The 17,829-nt window shown below is 48.7% G+C and overlaps 1 protein-coding gene across 2 annotated transcripts in view; it reads left to right on the top strand.

Moving 5' to 3' along the window:
- Armc9 (armadillo repeat containing 9) overlaps positions 1-17,829 on the top strand; it is a 133,360-nt gene that overhangs the window by 30,554 nt on the left and 84,977 nt on the right. For both annotated transcript variants that reach the window (XM_027942001.2, XM_071619549.1), the window contains exons 9-11: positions 3,349-3,447; positions 15,684-15,718; positions 17,545-17,656. In XM_027942001.2, coding sequence (XP_027797802.2) covers positions 3,349-3,447; positions 15,684-15,718; positions 17,545-17,656 — 246 coding nt within the window. The remainder of the gene's footprint in view (positions 1-3,348; positions 3,448-15,683; positions 15,719-17,544; positions 17,657-17,829) is intronic.

Below are 17,829 nucleotides of genomic sequence, written 5' to 3'. Positions count from 1 at the left end.
GGTTTTTGGTCATATGGCAGTGGCACACTTCATGTAGTATCAGGTACCTGCTATTAGGTATTTAGGTTGTCCCCAGGTTTTTGTTTTCATGTCATTGATAAAGTTGAAAATATCTTTGGAGATGAACCTCTGTTATATGTTTTAAAAATATATATTTTTAGTTGTACATGGATATAATACCTTTATTTATTTATTTTTAAATTTATTTATTCATTCTTATTTTATTTTTTGGTGGTGCTGGGCAGTGAACCCAGGGCCTTGTGCATGCTAGGCAAGCACTCTACAACTGAGCTATATCCTTAGCCCCAATTTTATTTATTTTTATGTGGTGCTAAGGATCAAACCCAGCATTCCACCACCGAGCTACAACCCCAGCTCCTTTGTTATGTTTTTTTAATGTTGATTTGCCAGGTTGAATTTTATGCTTAAGGTCCTTCAGAGCCAGGTGTGGTGGCACACACCTATAATCCCAGTGGCTCAGGAGGCTGAGTCAGGAGGATAGCGAGTTCAAAGCCAGCCTCAGGAACAGTGAGACACTAAGCAACTCAGTGAGACCCTGACCCTAAATAAAATTACAAAATAGGGCTGGAGATATGACTCAGTGGTTGAGTGTCCCTGAGTTCAACCCCCAGTACTCCCTCAAAAAAGATCCTTCAAGAAGGTTAAGCTGACTTGATTCCAGCGATTCCACTTGATTCCATTTCTTTATTAAAAAACAAAACAACAACAACAAAAAAAAAAAAAAAAAACACTTGCTAACCCTGGGTATTATTATTAAAATTTTTATGTTTTGCAAATTTGATAGTTAGAAATATTATCTCATGATTTAAATATATGTTATAGTCCTTACATATGGGATTGAACTTTTTAAATATATTTTATTTGTTTGAAAAAGATTTGTTAAATACATACTGTACGCCAGTCTCTATTTTAGGAATTTGGAATGCATCACTCTGCAAAGCAGAGACCCCACCCTCAGGGAGCAGGCACTGCAGTAAAGAGTGCAGATGGCGAAGAGCAAACCTAAGCAGAATAGATAAGAACCTGAGCTAGAGGACGACAGCTCTAGGGGGCAAAGGGAAGCCAGATGAAGGGATCAGGGTTTGGGGCTCTGCGAGTTTGGACAGGTGCAGGTAGACCGAGCTTCATTGCTGGGGTTGCTGGGAAGAGGCAAGGGAATAGCATACAGTGTGGAGAGAAGATAGTTCCAGGCCAAAGCCTCAGCCAGTGCACAGCGTGGCCTGCGCCTCAGTGGGTAAGGAGCGGAGCTGGGGCCAGAGGGGCCAGCAGGGCCCAGGGCAGGCTGGGGTGGGGGCAAGCAGGAGGAGAAGTTGCAAGGCAGGGCGGGCTCCTTGGGGGCCATCAGAAGGCTCAACCTTCACCCTGAGGAAGCCAAGTAGAAGAATGCTGAAGTGAAGAGGTCTGACAGGTGTGGCAGAGTCACCTGGCCACTCAGAACCGTCCACAGGTGCTGCAGGGAGACTGGGAGGAGCAGCACAGAGGCAGTTGCAGTCATTGGAAGGAGGATGTGGTTGAGGTGGAAGAAGTGCTTGTCCAGATGTGGGATGAAGATGATGCTGAACTGGACCTGGGAGGGAGGGAGTGCAGTCAAGGGCGACCCTTTACAACTGGAAAGATGGTGTCGCCACCAGCTGAGACAGGGAGGCCTTGGGTGGGGAGCAGGCGTGGGGGTATCAGGAGTTCAGCTTTGGACAGGGCTGTTGGAGTAGAGCCACTCACAGTTTATCCAGTGCAAGTATTTTTCTCAGTTCATTGTTTGCTTTTCAAATTAGTTTTTCTTAATGTATGAACCTTCCTTTTGCTTTCTTACATATTAAAAATTAACTTGCCTCATTCTGGGTGTACCGCCTACAGCCAGGTTCATGTGATACCTGATGAGGCATGTGACCAAAATGAGCTTGTGAGCTCCTATCGCTGGAGTTGGTGAGCAGAGGCTTGCAGACCACAGGCGGGGGTGTAAAGGGGCCTCAAGTGTTGAGGCTGGACTGGCTGGTCTGTAATGTGAAAGAGATTGTGTTCATGGCAAAAGACGGGATTCAGAGGATCGTGTAGGAAGCCTCCTCCACCACAGCTCTTTCAACTCATTTCCTTTTTGAACTTCTCTTGTATTATTTCAGTTCACTTGTATGCACATATGTGAAAAAGGGAATGTTTACGTTTTAAGACTGTAGGAATCCATTGGCAGTGCACTCAGGATGATGTAGGAGGTTAGCCTTCAGTGGGGCTCTTCTTTCTCTGAGTGATCTGTGATTTCTTATGTTGTTGTGTGTCCAGGAATGATCAGACATTTGCCATGGAATGGACAGAGCAGCCCAGAAGTTTCCAGTGGTATAGGCAGGAGCCCTAGCAGGCGAGAAAAGGTCTGGGCCGGTGTTCCCAGGTCTTCCCAGCTCTCCAGTTAGGCTCCCCTCCTCCGTGGAGATAAGTGAGCGAGGGGCAGGAATAGAAGCCAGTTCCATTACCATATGGAAGTTTCAGCACAAAGGAATTATGAAGCTGTGCAAAAGGAGGTTCCCCTCTGACGGATGCAGAGACAAGTTTGTAAGGCTGCAGAATTTTTAATTGCCCCTAAGGATTGGTTTGTGGGGGAAGGCTGTGATTTGGAAGAAAGTGGGGGACTCACACATTTTAAATAAGCATGTATTATTTTTATGAAAAGATGAAAGGAAAAAATGCAGAGATCACCACCTTAGATGTCACATACCCATCCTGACTTACAAGGACTATGAGCGAGGTGAAGGCATTCTGAAGAGCACTGTGGAACAGCAGCCCTAATGGTGACGCAGTTCAGCCTCATGTTGCCAGGCCCTTGACTGTTAATCACGTCTCTGTCATCACTCAGCATGTACCCCGCCATCATTGTGTGACCCTATTTACCCCTCGCCGTGGCCCTACAGGTAAACCTGATTCATCTCAGGTCAGGAGTGCAAGGAGCAGGCTGCTGCTTCTCTCTAGAGCCCAGGCCTTCAGGTTTGCAGCCTGGTCCTCTTTCCACCACATGATGGCCACCCAGTGACTTTATTTCTTGAATTTACAAAAATGGCTTAAAATCTATTTTCCAAGGCAGGGGGACTATAGCAGGTAAGACTACACCATTTGAAGCGTGATGTCCTCTGATCACACCTCAGGATATATTATCAGCTTTTTCTGTCAAGTTAGTGCATTAATTCTTCTCAAGAGCTCCAAAGTTAAAGCCAAATGATTCTTTTTCTAGCTCATCCATTTCATCACTGTGCCTTACAGAGGCTGTTGGGGGACAGCAGCCTCCTACTGTCCCTTGGGTGGGTTGTGTGCCTTTCACCACATGTCCCCGTGTCTTCTTTGCAGATCACCCCGGAGTACCTGCAGAGTGTCTGCATCCGCCTCTTCAGTAACCAGATGCGGCAGAGCCTGGCGCACAGCGTGGACTTCACGAGGCCTGGGACGGTGAGGCTCTCTGCCTGTGGCAGAGCACCCCTGCTCTGTCCCTCAAATTTAAAATGAATGTAGCTAAAGAAAATGAATGTGCATGAGAAAATCTCGTTCAAGAGGCTGAATCACAGCTGGATCTGGAGGCCTAGAAACTCTCAAAAGGAAAACTGTCTTTGATTTTTTTCTTCTTTTTTTTTTTTTGGCTGTCCTTGTGATTGAACCCAGGGCTTCACACATGCCAGGCAAGTGCCCTCCCACTGAGCTACAGCCCCAGTCCCACAAGAGGAAAGTGAATGCAGTCTCTGGGGCTGGAGTGGAGAGGCATGTTGTGATCTGCTGGGGCAGCTGCTCCAGGCCTCCAAGGCCTGGGTATCAGTCGGAAAAGAAGGAAGGAAGCCTCGTTCTCTTTTTTAAAAGAATTGCCCTTTGGGGTTTATATGGTCTAAGTCAGGGATTCTTTCTTTTCCTTTAACTTTTGCTTGGAATAATTGCAGATTTACAAGACAGTTATAAAAGTAGCACAAAGGAGATTGATATACCCTTTATCTATCATCAACTGTTAGCATTACCTGTTTATTTGCTTTCTCTTTTTCTATACACACACATAAAATCTGTTTTCTGAACCATTGAAGGATCGATTGCATATATTATGACTCTTTACTGCAAAATACTTAAGAGTTTTTAAAATTTATTTTTTAACAGCTACTTAAGAGTTGTGTATGTTTATAAGGTTAGTGTGTATCTCTTAAGATTAAGAATATTCTCTTAGGGGACAGGAGGTGTAGCTCAGAGGTAGAGCATTTGCCTAGCACACATGAGACCCTGGGTCCAATCCCCAGTACCTCATAGAAAGAAAACAGCCACATAATTATGAACTTCAGTAGGTTAACGTCCACGTGGCCTCCTGTCCAGTCTGTCCGTTTTCCATTTTGCCAGTGGAGCCAGTCGTACCCTTTATGGTGCTGCCCCTGCCCCGGTAGCACAGGGTCAGGTGACATTGAGTTCTCAGGGCTCCTTAGCAGTTTAGATGGGGTGTGCAGTGACTGAACTGGTACGATTTAGGATTTGGAAGGAGAGGAACGTTACTTTTTTATTTTTTAAGGTGATAAACATTTTAGGGTCAAGCAGGCTGCCATCAATTTCAGCAAAAATAAATGGGCACGTATTGGCCTCCTTTGTAGAGTGGCCCCAGGTCTGCTCCTCCTCAGATGCCCTGTCACACTGGTGTGTTCCAGCAGATGGCATTCTGTAAAGGCAATGCCAAGCCTGTGGGAAACCTGCGGGTGCCTGTTAGCTTACTGTGTTTGACTGGTCTTCAGATCTGGCTGTTAACATGAGCCTAGGCTTCTCCAACTTACTTTAATTTTGAAAGTTCAGAAGGGCCCAGGAAAAAGCCCCCTGTATCCCCTGCTGAGTTCTGAACCACGGAGAAATAAGACGGAAGAGTGAGATCAAAGTGTCGCCCTCACTATGGACAGGGTTCTGTGGGAGAACGCGGAGTTGATATTTTTGTTGTTGTTCTTTTTAGATATACATGACAGTAGAGTGTATTTTTTTTTACAATTTTTTTATTCATTGTTCAAAACATTACAAAGCTCTTGACATATTTCATACATTTGATTCAAGTGGGTTATGAACTCCCATTTTTACCCCGTATACAGATTGCAGAATCACATCAGTCACACATCCATTTTTTTACATATTGCCATCCTAGTGTGTTGTATCCTGCTGCCTTTCCTATCCTCTACTATCCCCCCTCCCCTCCCCTCCCCTCCCATCTTCTCTCTCTACCCCATCTACTGTACTTCATTTCTCTCCCTTGTTTTTTTTTCCCCTTTCCCCTCACTTCCTCTTGTATGTAATTTTGTATAACGATGAGGGTCTCCTTCCATTTCCATGCAATTTCCCTTCTCTCTCCCTTTCCCTCCCACTTCTCGTCCCTGTTTAATGTTAATCTTCTTCTCATGCTCTTCCTCCCTGCTCTGTTCTTAGTTGCTCTCCTTATATCAAAGAAGACATTTGGCATTTGTTTTTTAGGGATTGGCTAGCTTCACTTAGCATAATCTGCTCTAGTGCCATCCATTTCCCTGCAAATGCCATGATTTTGTCATTTTTTAGTGCTGAGTAATACTCCATTGTGTATAAATGCCAAAATTTTTTTTATCCATTCATCTATTGAAGGGCATCTAGGTTGCTTCCATAGTCTAGCTATTGTGAATTGTGCTGCTATGAACATCGATGTAGCAGTATCCCTATAGTACGCTCTTTTAAGGTCTTTAGGGAATAGACCGAGAAGGGGAATAGCTGGGTCAAATGGTGGTTCCATTCCCAGCTTTCCAGGGAATCTCCATACTGCTTCCCAAATTGGCCGCACCAATTTGCAGTCCCACCAGCAATGTACAAGTGTACCCTTTTCCCCACATCCTCGCCAGCACTTGTTGTTGTTTGACTTCATAATGGCTGCCAGTCTTACTGGAGTGAGATGGTATCTTAGGGTGGTTTTGATTTGCATTTCTCTGACTGCTAGAGATGGTGAGCATTTTTTCATGTACTTGTTGATTGTATGTCCTCCTCTGAGAAGTGAGTAGAGTGTATTTTGACATATTTTACATACATGGAGTGTAACTTATTCTAATTAGGATCCCATTCTTGTGGTTGTCCATGATGTGGAGTTGCCTGGTCGTGTGTTCATATATAAGGACAGGAAACTTGTGTCTGATTCCTTCCGTCTTCCCTATTCCCTCCCCCGCCCTTCCCAGCCTTCCGCTTTGTCTGATCCAGGACTTCTGTTCTTCCCTCCCCACCTCTGTTGTTGTGGGTTGGCATCATGGAGTTGATTGGTAGGGAGGTGGGTTTCCTTCTCTGAACTAGATTTATAGAGTCAGGCTCATCAGGCTCACCCCGTCCTGGGCAGCTCTGCCAAGCCAGGGCTACCACTGTCACCACCATGCTCCCACGAGGGGTCAGCATGGAGGAGCCACACTGACTGTGCCCTCTGGCTGGCTTGCTGAGGGAGATGGGAGAGGACGAGCAGGTGGTGTGTGTCCAGATCCACCCAGTCCCACAAACACAGGAGTCTGCCCTCTCCTCAGAGAGAGGAAAGCTCTCACCGGCAGAGTGCCCCGTGACTACCCCATGATGGAAACAGCAGGGGGCAGTGTTGCTCCTGCCCTTCTCCAGTTCATGCCCAGGTAACTGTGTCCAGGACGCTGCCTGCATGACCAGAGCTGGCAGGTGAATCCGGGTACTCCCAGAATGATGACTATTGCCGGGATTCATTTTCTGGAGGCTGAGAATTCTCCCTGGAGTCCCTAATAGTTCAGCCCTGCAGGCCATTGCCCCACCTCAGGTGTGTCTGTCCTTTACCTTATCAGGCTTAAAAACTCTGGCAAGGAGCCAGAGTTCATGTCCTCAGCAATCTAGTGAGAAGAAGTAAGCATTCTTCCTTAGGGCACCAGAGATAAGGAAAACAGGAAGCTCCAAAGACTACTCAGGAAGGACATCTGCCAACAACAGACTGCATGTCACCTGGTGACATCTTAGCCATCGTAGATTGTGTAAGGACACTGTGATGACAAATCATGTAATGACACCTTTCAGAAGATATCCCCGTTAGGCAGTGTAGTAGCAACATCTGTAATTCCAGTAACTCAGGAGGCTGAGGCAGAGGATGGCCAGTGTGAGGCCAGCCTGGGCAACTTAGGCCCTAAGGAACTGAGTGAGACCCTGTCTCAAAAAATAAAAAGGGCTGGGATATGGCTCAGTGGTTAAGTGCCCCTAGGTACAACTCCCAATAATGGGGGGAAAAAGAACGTATCCCCATCATTAAGCAGCACTTAACTGTAATTGTAAGATTACACAAGTCACGCAATGCAGCATGCATTTGAGGGGAGCCTGTCGCTAGACATCCCTGGCTGACCCACTACTGGCTCAGGCTTCATGTTTCATACACAGCTGAGCAGCTCCTTTGCTATGATCTGTTGAAAGTCAACCCTAGACCAAGGTGTAGGGTTAGGGCTCTGCAAGTATGTTCACTGAAAAACATCAGCTCACCAGTAGAAGGAGCAGCACACAAACCCTTCCTCCTCCACTCATCCTGCACCTCAGCCCCTCCCTCAGCTGACCCTGCTGCCTACGTACTCCGTAAACCTTTTCAGTAAATGTATTAGATGTATAATTAGGGTTATATATTAAGGTTTCAGTATATTTATTGTTATACAAATTTTCTTTAACTTAACACACTTTCAAGAGTCTTCTGTGTCCCTAGAGTGTATGCACGTTTCCCTTTTAGAGCTTCAGCTTGAGAACACGGTGCAGTCAGCCATTCTTTTCTCTGGTGGTGGCTTTTCAGCCCCTGGCTGCTGCTAACGATGCAGCTGTGTCTTTGTACTGCTGCAGCATCGAAAGCCCTTGACCTGTCTTTCTTTCCCTTCTCTGTCTTCTGTCCTCCCAGGCATACAGTGAATTCAGAGATTCAAGGACCAGTGTGCTGGGGGAAGGGAGGTCCTTTCCCACCTGACAGGATTGCCACAGTCTGTGTCCAAAAAGGCTAGTGGCAGGAATAGGCAGAGGGCAGCTGGTCATGAGAGAGTTTGGGCTGACCCTCAGGGTGGAAATCTGAGTCACAGCCCTTGGGTGAGTCCCAAGGCCCACCTAGTGGCAGCCCTGGGTTTGTGCATTCATGAGATGGGAAATTTCCAATTAAATGCATCCTCATTTGGAGAAATGGCCTTTCTGGGAATTAACCCTCCCTTCTTCAACAATTCCAGGTGAGGCCCCATTGGAAGTAAATACTTCCAGGTGATGGCAGGAAGTGTATCTCTGACAGGCCCCAGATGTGTGGCTCTCAGAAACCATCTACTTCCACACCTACCCTCTGTTACAGGGAAACCCTATTGGGCCTGGGGCAGTGGTGGTGGTCACCCTTTTTCATATGGCCTTGTGTCCAGGAGCATTGCTCAGCCAAGGAAGACTGTTCCTGGAGTCTGCCAGCGTGTGGCCATCGCTCTGCCTTGAAGCTCAGCATCAGCAGCCCTGCCCTCCCCTGCTGTGACCACCTAGGTTGGGGCAGACACCTGCCCTTGGCCCATCACCATAGGCAGACTCTCTAGTCCAGGGCCCTGTGGGTTTGGAGTTGCCCACTGAGCTCCCCTCCCTCTGTACCTCACACTCCAGTGCCTGTCCCACCCCTGAACTAACCTGGTGACACTTGGTAGAGTTGTGATTGGCCATCTGCAAATTCCGGGCTCCTCCAGTCTGACAGGATTGCCACAGTCTGTCTCCAAACTGGGCTCCTGTGTTATCTGTCTCAGTGAGCAACTCTAGGGAACATTTGGGAATTGCCCAGGGCCTTTCCCCTCTTCGCCCTGTGTTCGTTTGTTCACCAGGACCTGAAAGAGCATCCTCCCTCCTTCCCCACTCTGGGTGCTGTTGCGTTTGCTCAGGTTCTACAAGGTGCTCTCCTGGCTTAAAGGCACCTTCCTAACATCTCAAAGCTCCTGCTGTACCAACTACATACTTGCCCAGCCGGAGTTACCTTTCTGGTTGTCCTATTTGTTTCTACCTTCAAGTTTCCAGAAGGATGAGGGTGTCGCACAGGCAGCTGATTGTGCTGTCCCCTTTCCCAGTACCTGTCCTTGCTGCAGGATAAAGCGTTCCTCATGCTGTGCTCCTCCCCCTTCCTGCTAGGGAGTTGGCCACAGCACCTGTACTGCTTGGGGTGGTCTCTGCCCTCCATTACCTATACAGTCCCTGGGCTGAGCACATTGCCTCATATGTCCCATTGTGGTCATCTGAACCTCTCTGGAGGTCTGGCCAAGGGTCCTGCCGTCCCTGGTCACATGCGCTCCTGCACAGCATAGGCGGCAGCATGAGCAGGGGCAGGGGGAGTTGGTGGGCACCGGCTGGTCTTCAGGGGTTAGCAGCTGCTTGCTGTCCTAGCCTGCCGGTGTTGAGCCCCGCCCCTTCTTTCTCCCGCTCCGGATGAGCACCTGCTCTTCCTGCCACTTTTGTACCAGCAGAGACGCATTTCTCAAGTGTGTTGGCTCAGTCTCAGTCTCCCCTGTGCTCTGTGCAAATTGTGTTAACACTAATCCCACAGGATTCCCTGCCCCAGAGCCAGACAAGCTATAGTTTAGTGAGTTTGCGACAGGCTCTCTAGTGTGATTCCAAACACACAGTGGCATACCAAGGCCTCTGGAGAAGTCCCTCAGGAGAGGACTGCTCATCAGTCTCCAGTTGGGTGACTGGCAGTCACCTTGCTTGGTGTTACCTCAGATACTGAGTTCTCTGAATACACTTCTGCAGACTGACCTCACATGTCATTAGCAAAGTCCTTCCCCACTGTTATCACCGATAGCTGTCCTGTCCTTGAGGTGGTCCCAGCACCCATCTTCCCCCATGCCAGGACCCCTGCACCAGAGGGCAGCAGCTGCTGCAGGCCCAGGCTCTAGGGTCTTCCTGTGGCCAAGGAGTGTGTGGTAGGCAGCTTTGCGTCACTGTGACCAGAAGACCCGACAAGCAGCTTAGAGGAGCCTTCAGAGGTTCAGCCCACAGACCAATCCATGAACGTCCAGGAACCTGACTCAGTTGCCGTGGCCTGAGGTGAGGCAGAACATCACGGTGGCCGGGTGTCTGCTCTGTGTGTGGCAGCCGGGAAGCAGGGAGAGAAAGCTCAGAACAGAGCAGTCCTGAGGCTTGCCCCCCATGACCCACTTCCTCCAGCCGCACCCCACCTGTCCATAGTTCTCACCCAGTTGCCCATTCAAATCTATCAAATGGCACCACTGACGAGGTTACAACTCTAATCAGTGCCTAAAAGCCCCACCTTTGAGTTTATCTGCATTGAGGACTGTGCTTCCAAAGCATGAGTTTTTTGGGGACATTTCTAGATCTAAACCATAATAAGGTATAGATGCTACTGTTACTGAAAGTTTACTCCTTGTCCCTGATGCCAATCCAATGAGGACACAATTTTGAAAAAAACTTTATTAGCAAAGGAGAAGCACTGGGAACTCCTATCCCAGAAGCTGGGATTGTGCCCATCAAGGGGAACCGGGGATTTTTAAAGAGGGGATTCAAAGGCTACACCCCACATGTCCTCCGTTGGAGTTGTAAATCATTTGTTAATTTGGGAGAGAATCATTTCAGTCTTGAGGTGCCATCCCCAAAGTCTGGATTACCTGGTTTCTATGGTGGGTGCACACTGAAGGACAGATACTCTGCCTAAAATGGGGAAGAAAGTAATCCTGATTCCCCTGAGATTAGGGAGGAGGAGAGAGAGAGAGGAAGAGAAAGAAATGTGTCCATTTTAAAAATAAGTTGCAGTGGCAAAGCAGCAAGGGCTGTGTAAGCATAACTTGGACCCCTGTTACACTACCATTTTACCTTGGCTTAGGGACGTTTGTCTCCCAGGCCCACAGTTCCAAGAGCCTCGCCCTGAAGTGGTTCAGTGAAGGTGCTCAGGGAATAGCTGATGCATTAACACATTACTTACCCTCTGTTCGACACCTGGGCCCTGAAAAGGTTGCCCCAGCATTCCTGCCAGGCTTCCTAGAGGGGTGCACTGGCCACAGTGGCCATTCTCTGGGCTCTCAGCATAAAAACCTAGAGATCATAAAGAGCCACCTGGCCTGGAGTCAGGACCCAGAACCTACTTCTCAGCAAGGGAGTTCTCTCTGAAACTTGTTCCTCCTGTGTTAAGAACCTATTGTGAGCTCCGTTAGGGGAATTATTCTGTGGCTGCTGATGTTTGGATTTGTCATCTTTCTCCTGCTGGGGCTGCTGCCTACCTGTTGGAACTGTCCCCACACTGTGCAAATACTGCAGTGCTCACAGTTGGTGGCAGTGACTCCTGAGTGCAGCCAGCAGAGGCTCTTGTCACATCCTGCTCAAGAACCTGCACATGTAGACTTCTAGAAATCCAGCACACAGTGAAGAGTGGCCCACAGAACCTCAGAGCAGCCTCCTCAGAGCTTTTGTGTTATTATTAAGACTTCTACCCAGGAGGAGGACACAGAAGCTATGGCCTGCTATGTACCCCATCATTAAGCAAGTTTATGCCCAGGGGTCAATGTCTAGGTCAATTCAAGTTTGTCGTTTAAATTAGAATTCAGTACTTACTTACCATCTGGAGCAACTGTGTCAGAGGGAGGAGTTCAGTGTCATCGGGCTGGGGAGGGTGGCTGTGCTGACTTGCTCTGCCGTCCCTGTGGCCCCTACCCACATGTGGTCCTATCTGGCCTTTCCAGGTGGACACCTCCTACGTATCATAAATATGATTGCAAATCCTTGAGTAACTCAATTCACTTCAGAAGAGATCTGAGTATCTGCTTTGTTAACAAAACAAAAAGCCCTTGTCTAGAGCAGGGCTTTTGGACTCCAGCACTGGATTGTTCTGTGTGTGGATGGGAGGGTAATAGCACCTCCTGCCTCTACCCAGGGGATGCCAATAGCACCTAGTTTGGGCAACCAAAAGATGTTTCCCCGTGTTGCCAAATGTCCCCTGGGACAAGGTGACTCCCTGTTGAGGACCACTGGAGGGAAAGTAGAAACATGGAGCACACTTCTCATGGAAACATGGAAAACGTTCCTTACGCTCTGTAGAGAACACAGCAGTACCAGGCAAAAAAAATTGGTGTTTGGGCTGGGGATGTGGCTCAAGCGGTAACGCGCTTGCCTGGCATGCGCAGGGCGCTGGGTTCCATCCTCAGCACCACATAAAATAAAGATGTTGTGTCCACCGAAAACTGAAAAATAAATATTAAAGAAAAAAAAAATCCGTGTTTGTCAGAGCTCCAGGAAGTAAGGGTAGAGGGCAGTGCTGGGAACCATCTCACTGAGCACAATGGCTGGAACTGAGTTTGAAGGATGAAGAAGGAGACTGCAGGATGGCACAGAGCTGTGCCAGAGGTGAGACTGAGGAGATGGGGGTGAGGTGGCTTTGATAAAGCTCCCCTTGGCCAAGCAGGACAGGAGGGCTGGAGGAAGAGCCTGGCAGGGGAGTGCGCCGAGCCGGCGTGGGCTCTGGGACCCGACCTCTGGTTGGACTCTTGGCCTAGGGCAGGTGCTTCATCTCCACAACAGCAGGAAATGAGCTAATGCCCATGAGATGCCCACTGGTGGTCAAGGAACTCTTACCATGGCCGTCTGTGCTCAGAAGAGAGAGGCGGTGCCAAAGGAAGTCCTGGTGTGGGGATTGGAGAGAAAGTCCTGGGTGTGAGGGAAGTTCACCACAGAACCACAGGGACCTGATCTGTGGGGGCTGGGGGTGGAGACTGAGCAGGCCAGAATTAACTCACTCAGTCTTCGAAACAGACCCGTGAGGTCGGCACGGTGAGGACCCTGAGGCAAGGGGAGTTGTTTGGCCATGTGTCCCCCCCACTGGACCAGGAGTTCTTGAGAAAGGCACTTGATTTGTTCACCCCTGTGTGACCAAGGGCCTAGCAGTGACCTGGCAGATGGTGTAATCAGTGGGTGCTTGCTGAATGCATGAAACACTGTGGCCTCCCACTCTGTCCTGGGCACAGTGCTGAGCCCTTTTCCGCAGCCCATCCCTGGCTTTCTTCTTACCTTGATTCGATGCTGAAGTCCCAGTGGGGTTTCACTTACCTGTTGTTTCCACTCCTGAGGGGCCGTTATTCCTACTTGTCAACTACTTTCTTCATGAGGCAAATTGATGGATAGAGTTTAGCAAAGAGGGGTTGGTTTTTAAATAATGGAAAACTTCCTATAGCTATGAAAAAAAGGTAGTGCTGAATTTTATTGGGAAAATAGGAATGAGCCAGCATTTCTAATTCTTTTTTTAATATTGATTTTTTAGTTATAGGTGGACACAATATCTGTATTTTATTTTTATGTGGTGCTGAGGATTGAATCCAGTGCCTCACACATGCCAGGCGAGTGCTCTTCCGCTGAGCTACAACCCCAGCCCCTCTAATTCTTAATTTTTATCTGTATTATGCTAATATTTTAGTGTGGCCATGTCCTTATTTGACCCAGTTGACCCACTGTCAGCTTCTTGGTCTCTTTCATGTATTACATGAGTAATTTAGATACCATTTCCAACTTATTTTCTGAACTCTTCACTAAGCCAGTAATAGGAATAAGCTGTTTACTAATTAATACAACCCAAGGGCTAAAAAATATGGGAACATACATAGTCACGGACCATTGCAAAGTAAGGTCAGATGTCCACAAGGTGGGAATCTGCACATCTGTAAACCTGCCAGAGGGAAGCAATCAGTGACAGAGTCGTCGTCACCAGGGCCTCTTCCTAGGCACTGGAGGACCCTGGAGTAGGCCTCTTGGGGGTCCGTCTTCCTTCATTTCAACAGATGTTGAATCAGTGACTCCGTCCGCCTAGGCACTGTAGCAGATGCTGAGGACAGGAGGGTGACATGTTTCCAGTCCTTACAGAATTTATTGTCTGCTGAAGGAGAAAGACACAAATATTTGTGAAATAATCATAGTTCAGTGTGGTTAAAAATGACTGGTGTCCTGTTCAAGAGCCGTGGGGACACAGAATAAGGACCACGGCCTGCCCCTTGGGAAAGGGTCCATGGCGGATGGAAATTCCATTTTCTTTCAAACAAACCCATGAACAGGAAAACACTTTGGTTCCTCTCCAAAGCTAATTCAGTAGATTAATATCCGAGATGAGCCCAAAGTGTGGAAAATGAAGGACTTGCCCTCCCTGATATGCACTCCCGTAATGGGGCTGTCACCAGAGCAGGGCGTTGCTGGCTTAGCAATGCATGACTTATGGACCAGAGTCAGATGCTCAAACCGAAGTGCACACAAGTCCCCAAGGGCCCGGCTGAGATGCAGGTGCTTGTTCCAGAGGTCTGCATGAGAGGGGACAGTCAGGTGCAAGTGGTAGGAACTTGAGGTTGGGGTGTGGTTCCAGAGACTGGGCCCGCTGTGCTGACCCCATTTCACTTTTGAGAAACTGTTTACCTGAAGCCCTGCCTGACCTAAGTCCACAAGATATGATCCACAGGATATGTCACATTCCTCAGCACTACCTGACATCTGCAGGAGAAATGCAGGCCTTGAAATGCTGATAAGAACACAGTTACCCTGAAGCGGGAACTTCTGTGACCTTTACACAGACCAGATCCCGAACTCAGGGAGATAAGAATTAATTTCTCCTACCCGGAACATCTGAAGAACAGGTTCCAGTTAGAACTGGTGGCCCAGGCCAAAGTCATGGCAGTGGGGACTTGGAACTTTGATATCATCCTGTTGTGAGTCAAAAATCAAGAGGTGGACCTGGGCAGGGCTCTCTGGAAACTTCCCTGGGACCCCCGATAAAACTGGAGGGCAGACCGGGTGCAGTGGCAGGTGCCTGTAATCCCAGGGGCTTGGGAGGCTGAGACAGGAGGATCGTGAGTTCAAAGCCAGCCTCAGCAACGTCGAGGCACTAAGCAACTCAGTGAGACCCTGTCTCTAAATAAAATACAAAAAGGGCTGAGGGTGTGGCTCAGTGGTCAAGGACCCCAGAGTTTGATCCTCAGTGCCAAAAACAAAACAAGAAGCTGGAGGGCGGGAGAGGCACGCCCACCTCTCCTCTCTGAGAGGACCCACTCTCTGCCTTGAGACAGCCCCCTTTCCCTTTTCCTAGCCCTTCTAATAAACTCATCCCTGTCACTCTGAACAACATGTCTGAAACCTTTCTGATTTGATCACAAGAATCAGGGTTTGAAACTTCTGGTGCCTGGGTTTCCTGGAAGGCTTTGTGACACACTGTGCTCCCGAGATCCCGCGTCCCTCAGTGGATCCTGGTGAGCAGCACGCTGCTCAAGGGCCAGAGCGGATCTCAGGGTGGACCTGCATCTGGCAGACCATGGAGGCGGGGAAGGGGCGACTTATTCCATGGGTCCCAAGCCAGATTCTTTCAGGACTGGGAAATGACACACAGTACATGTGTTGTTTTTGTACTTAAAGAGAAAATCGTGAGAGAGAAAAAACTAAGAACATCCAATGACCCACTTTGCTTTCATTCTTCACGATGTCTTTGGGCAGCTTTATGGCCTCTGGGGTCTGGGTGGACCCACTGCAGCATTTACCTTAGCCAGGGGCTTGGGGCGGGCAGCTCTCAGCACTGGTGTGGGCTGATTTTTAAGTCATGTGTGACTGTGGCTGGAGAACCCTGCAGGCGTGTTGGCTGTGTACTGTTGACAGGGTCTGAGTCAGAGCTGTTGCTGTCGGTGCTTAACATGGTCTCTCTTCTCCCGTCCCCTTCCCCTCAGGCCTCAACCATGTTGCGAGCCTCCTTGGCACCCGTGTAAGTAATCGCTCTTGGAAAATCTTATTAATGAGGACAGCTAGATGTCAAACTGGAATTCACAGTAGCTTTAATAGACACCCAGCAGTGGGCACTGAGGCAGCTCCCACCAGGTCTGCAGGCTCATTCGCAGGTACCGTTGCTCCCCCGTGTCTTCCCTGGGCCAGGGTTGGAGCCAGAACCTCAAGATACCAGAGTGTCTTCTTAGTTTTCTTGAATTTGAGGCGTTCCTCTGTCTTTCATGGCCTTGACAATTTTGAAAAATCCTGACCTAGTGATTTACAATTGGAATTTGCAAAGTAGCTCTGTTGATTTTTAAATTCAGAATAGTATGTGCCTCCGAAAACAGCATCGAAGCAGCCACGGTGCGCTCCATGGGCGTCCTGCTGGGTGCCGAAGAGGGGCGCTCCGCCCGCAGCTGCTCACTGAGAGCTCAGCTGTTGCCTTCTCTTCTGGCCCTTTCCATGGAACCTCTACAAGAATCTCATTTTGTCCAGTAAAAGCTAATCCTGAAAAAGCTGGCATGTCATTTTTCATTGTGTAAGTAACACGAGTTCATTATAGGAAACCAGCATGCCCGGACTCCCTCCTCCCAGAACCGATTCCCTTCCACCCTCAGAACAAGGGCAGCCCTGCATCTTCCCTGTTCTCACCAAACAGGGAAGTGTGTCTCCACTTAATACTGTGTGTCTCCTTTTCCCCCTTGATACTGGAGATATTTTTCTTTTTCTTTTTTTCTTTTGGTATTTATTTATTTATTTGGTACCAGGGATTGAACCACTGAGTCACATCCCAGCCCTTTTTATTTTTTATTTTGAGACAGGGTCTTGCTAAGTTGCTTAGGGCCTTGATGTGTTGCTGAGGCTGGCTTTGAACTTGTGATCCTCCTCAGCCTCCCAAGCTGCTGGGATTATAGGCATGTACCACCAACCCTGGCTTAGGTTTTTATTTTGAATTAATTACAGATTCACAGAAACTGAGGCCCCCCCATTTCCCCAGTGGTGACTGTGTCTGGTCAACAGGAGGAAGTCGTTTTGGCACTGTGCTGTCACCTACACCACGGGCCTCATTCGGTTCTCTTCATTTTCCCCACTTTCTAACCTTTTGTTCAATAAACCAAAATGTGGAGATACTTGTTTTAGGGACAAGGAGTCTGAAGGGACTGGTTCCTTCTGTTTTTGGCTAAGCGGGGGCAGGTCTTGGGTTCGTCCAAGCTGGGCAGATCTTTAATCAGAGATCTAATCGGACCCCTGGCTTCCCTGGGGTCTTTAAACTTGGGGTCCTCTGGGCAGGCTTAGCAAACTGTCCCTCTCACTGTGTGTCCCAGCCCCTCGCTCCCAGTCCTCCACCTCCACAGTGGTCCATCCGGCCCCTGCTCCCTTACAAGTTGCTTCCTGGCCCCTGTTCTATGGTACTCATTCCCCAGGCTTGAGAGGGGCAGTGGCTTTAGGTGTGCAGATAAACCCCTCAGGTACTGCTGGTGCTAATAGTCTGAGGGCTTTGCCAGGAATTCTGAATAGAACTTGGATGGAAAATTTAGGAGCCTCCAGGGTGACTTCTCCCCACCACAGGCCTAAGGCAAAGGCAGTGGCTTTTAAGCCTATTCAGGCAGAGGCTCTTCATTTTAGAGAAACCATAACACAAAACCTTGGTCCATCTAACAGAACTGGCCGAGCTGAGCTGGCTGAGTCTGGAGGGCGGGCAGCGGGGCCACTGCTAGTCCCTCTGGCTGATCAGGTCCAGAGCAGGTGTGTGGATGGTCAGGAGGTGTCATGAACCTGTCCTTTCCCGCTTGTTTTTGTCTTTGAACTTGTGACGCTGAGTAGGAAACTGAAGGATGTCCCGTTGCTGCCCTCCCTGGATTATGAGAAACTGAAGAAGGATTTGATCTGGGGGAGCGACCGCTTGAAAGCCTTCTTGTTGCAGGCTCTGCGCTGGGTAGGTACCTTTCCCTTGATGTCAGAAAACAAAAAACAAAGGCAAGCCCAGTGCTGCTCTTCTTGGCTGGCTACCATGCTTGTATCTTGTAACCCTTCTACTGGAAATCTTCCTTTCTGCTCCCGATGCCACCAAGAACTAGAGTTCAGAGCAGCTCCTGAGGGCAGCTCTGG

The sequence above is a fragment of the Marmota flaviventris genome, chromosome 11, assembly GCF_047511675.1.
Source record: "Marmota flaviventris isolate mMarFla1 chromosome 11, mMarFla1.hap1, whole genome shotgun sequence".
Classification (NCBI taxonomy): domain Eukaryota; kingdom Metazoa; phylum Chordata; class Mammalia; order Rodentia; family Sciuridae; genus Marmota; species Marmota flaviventris.
The sequence above is the reverse complement of the archived record's forward strand: the minus strand, read 5'-3'. Positions and strand labels throughout refer to the sequence as shown.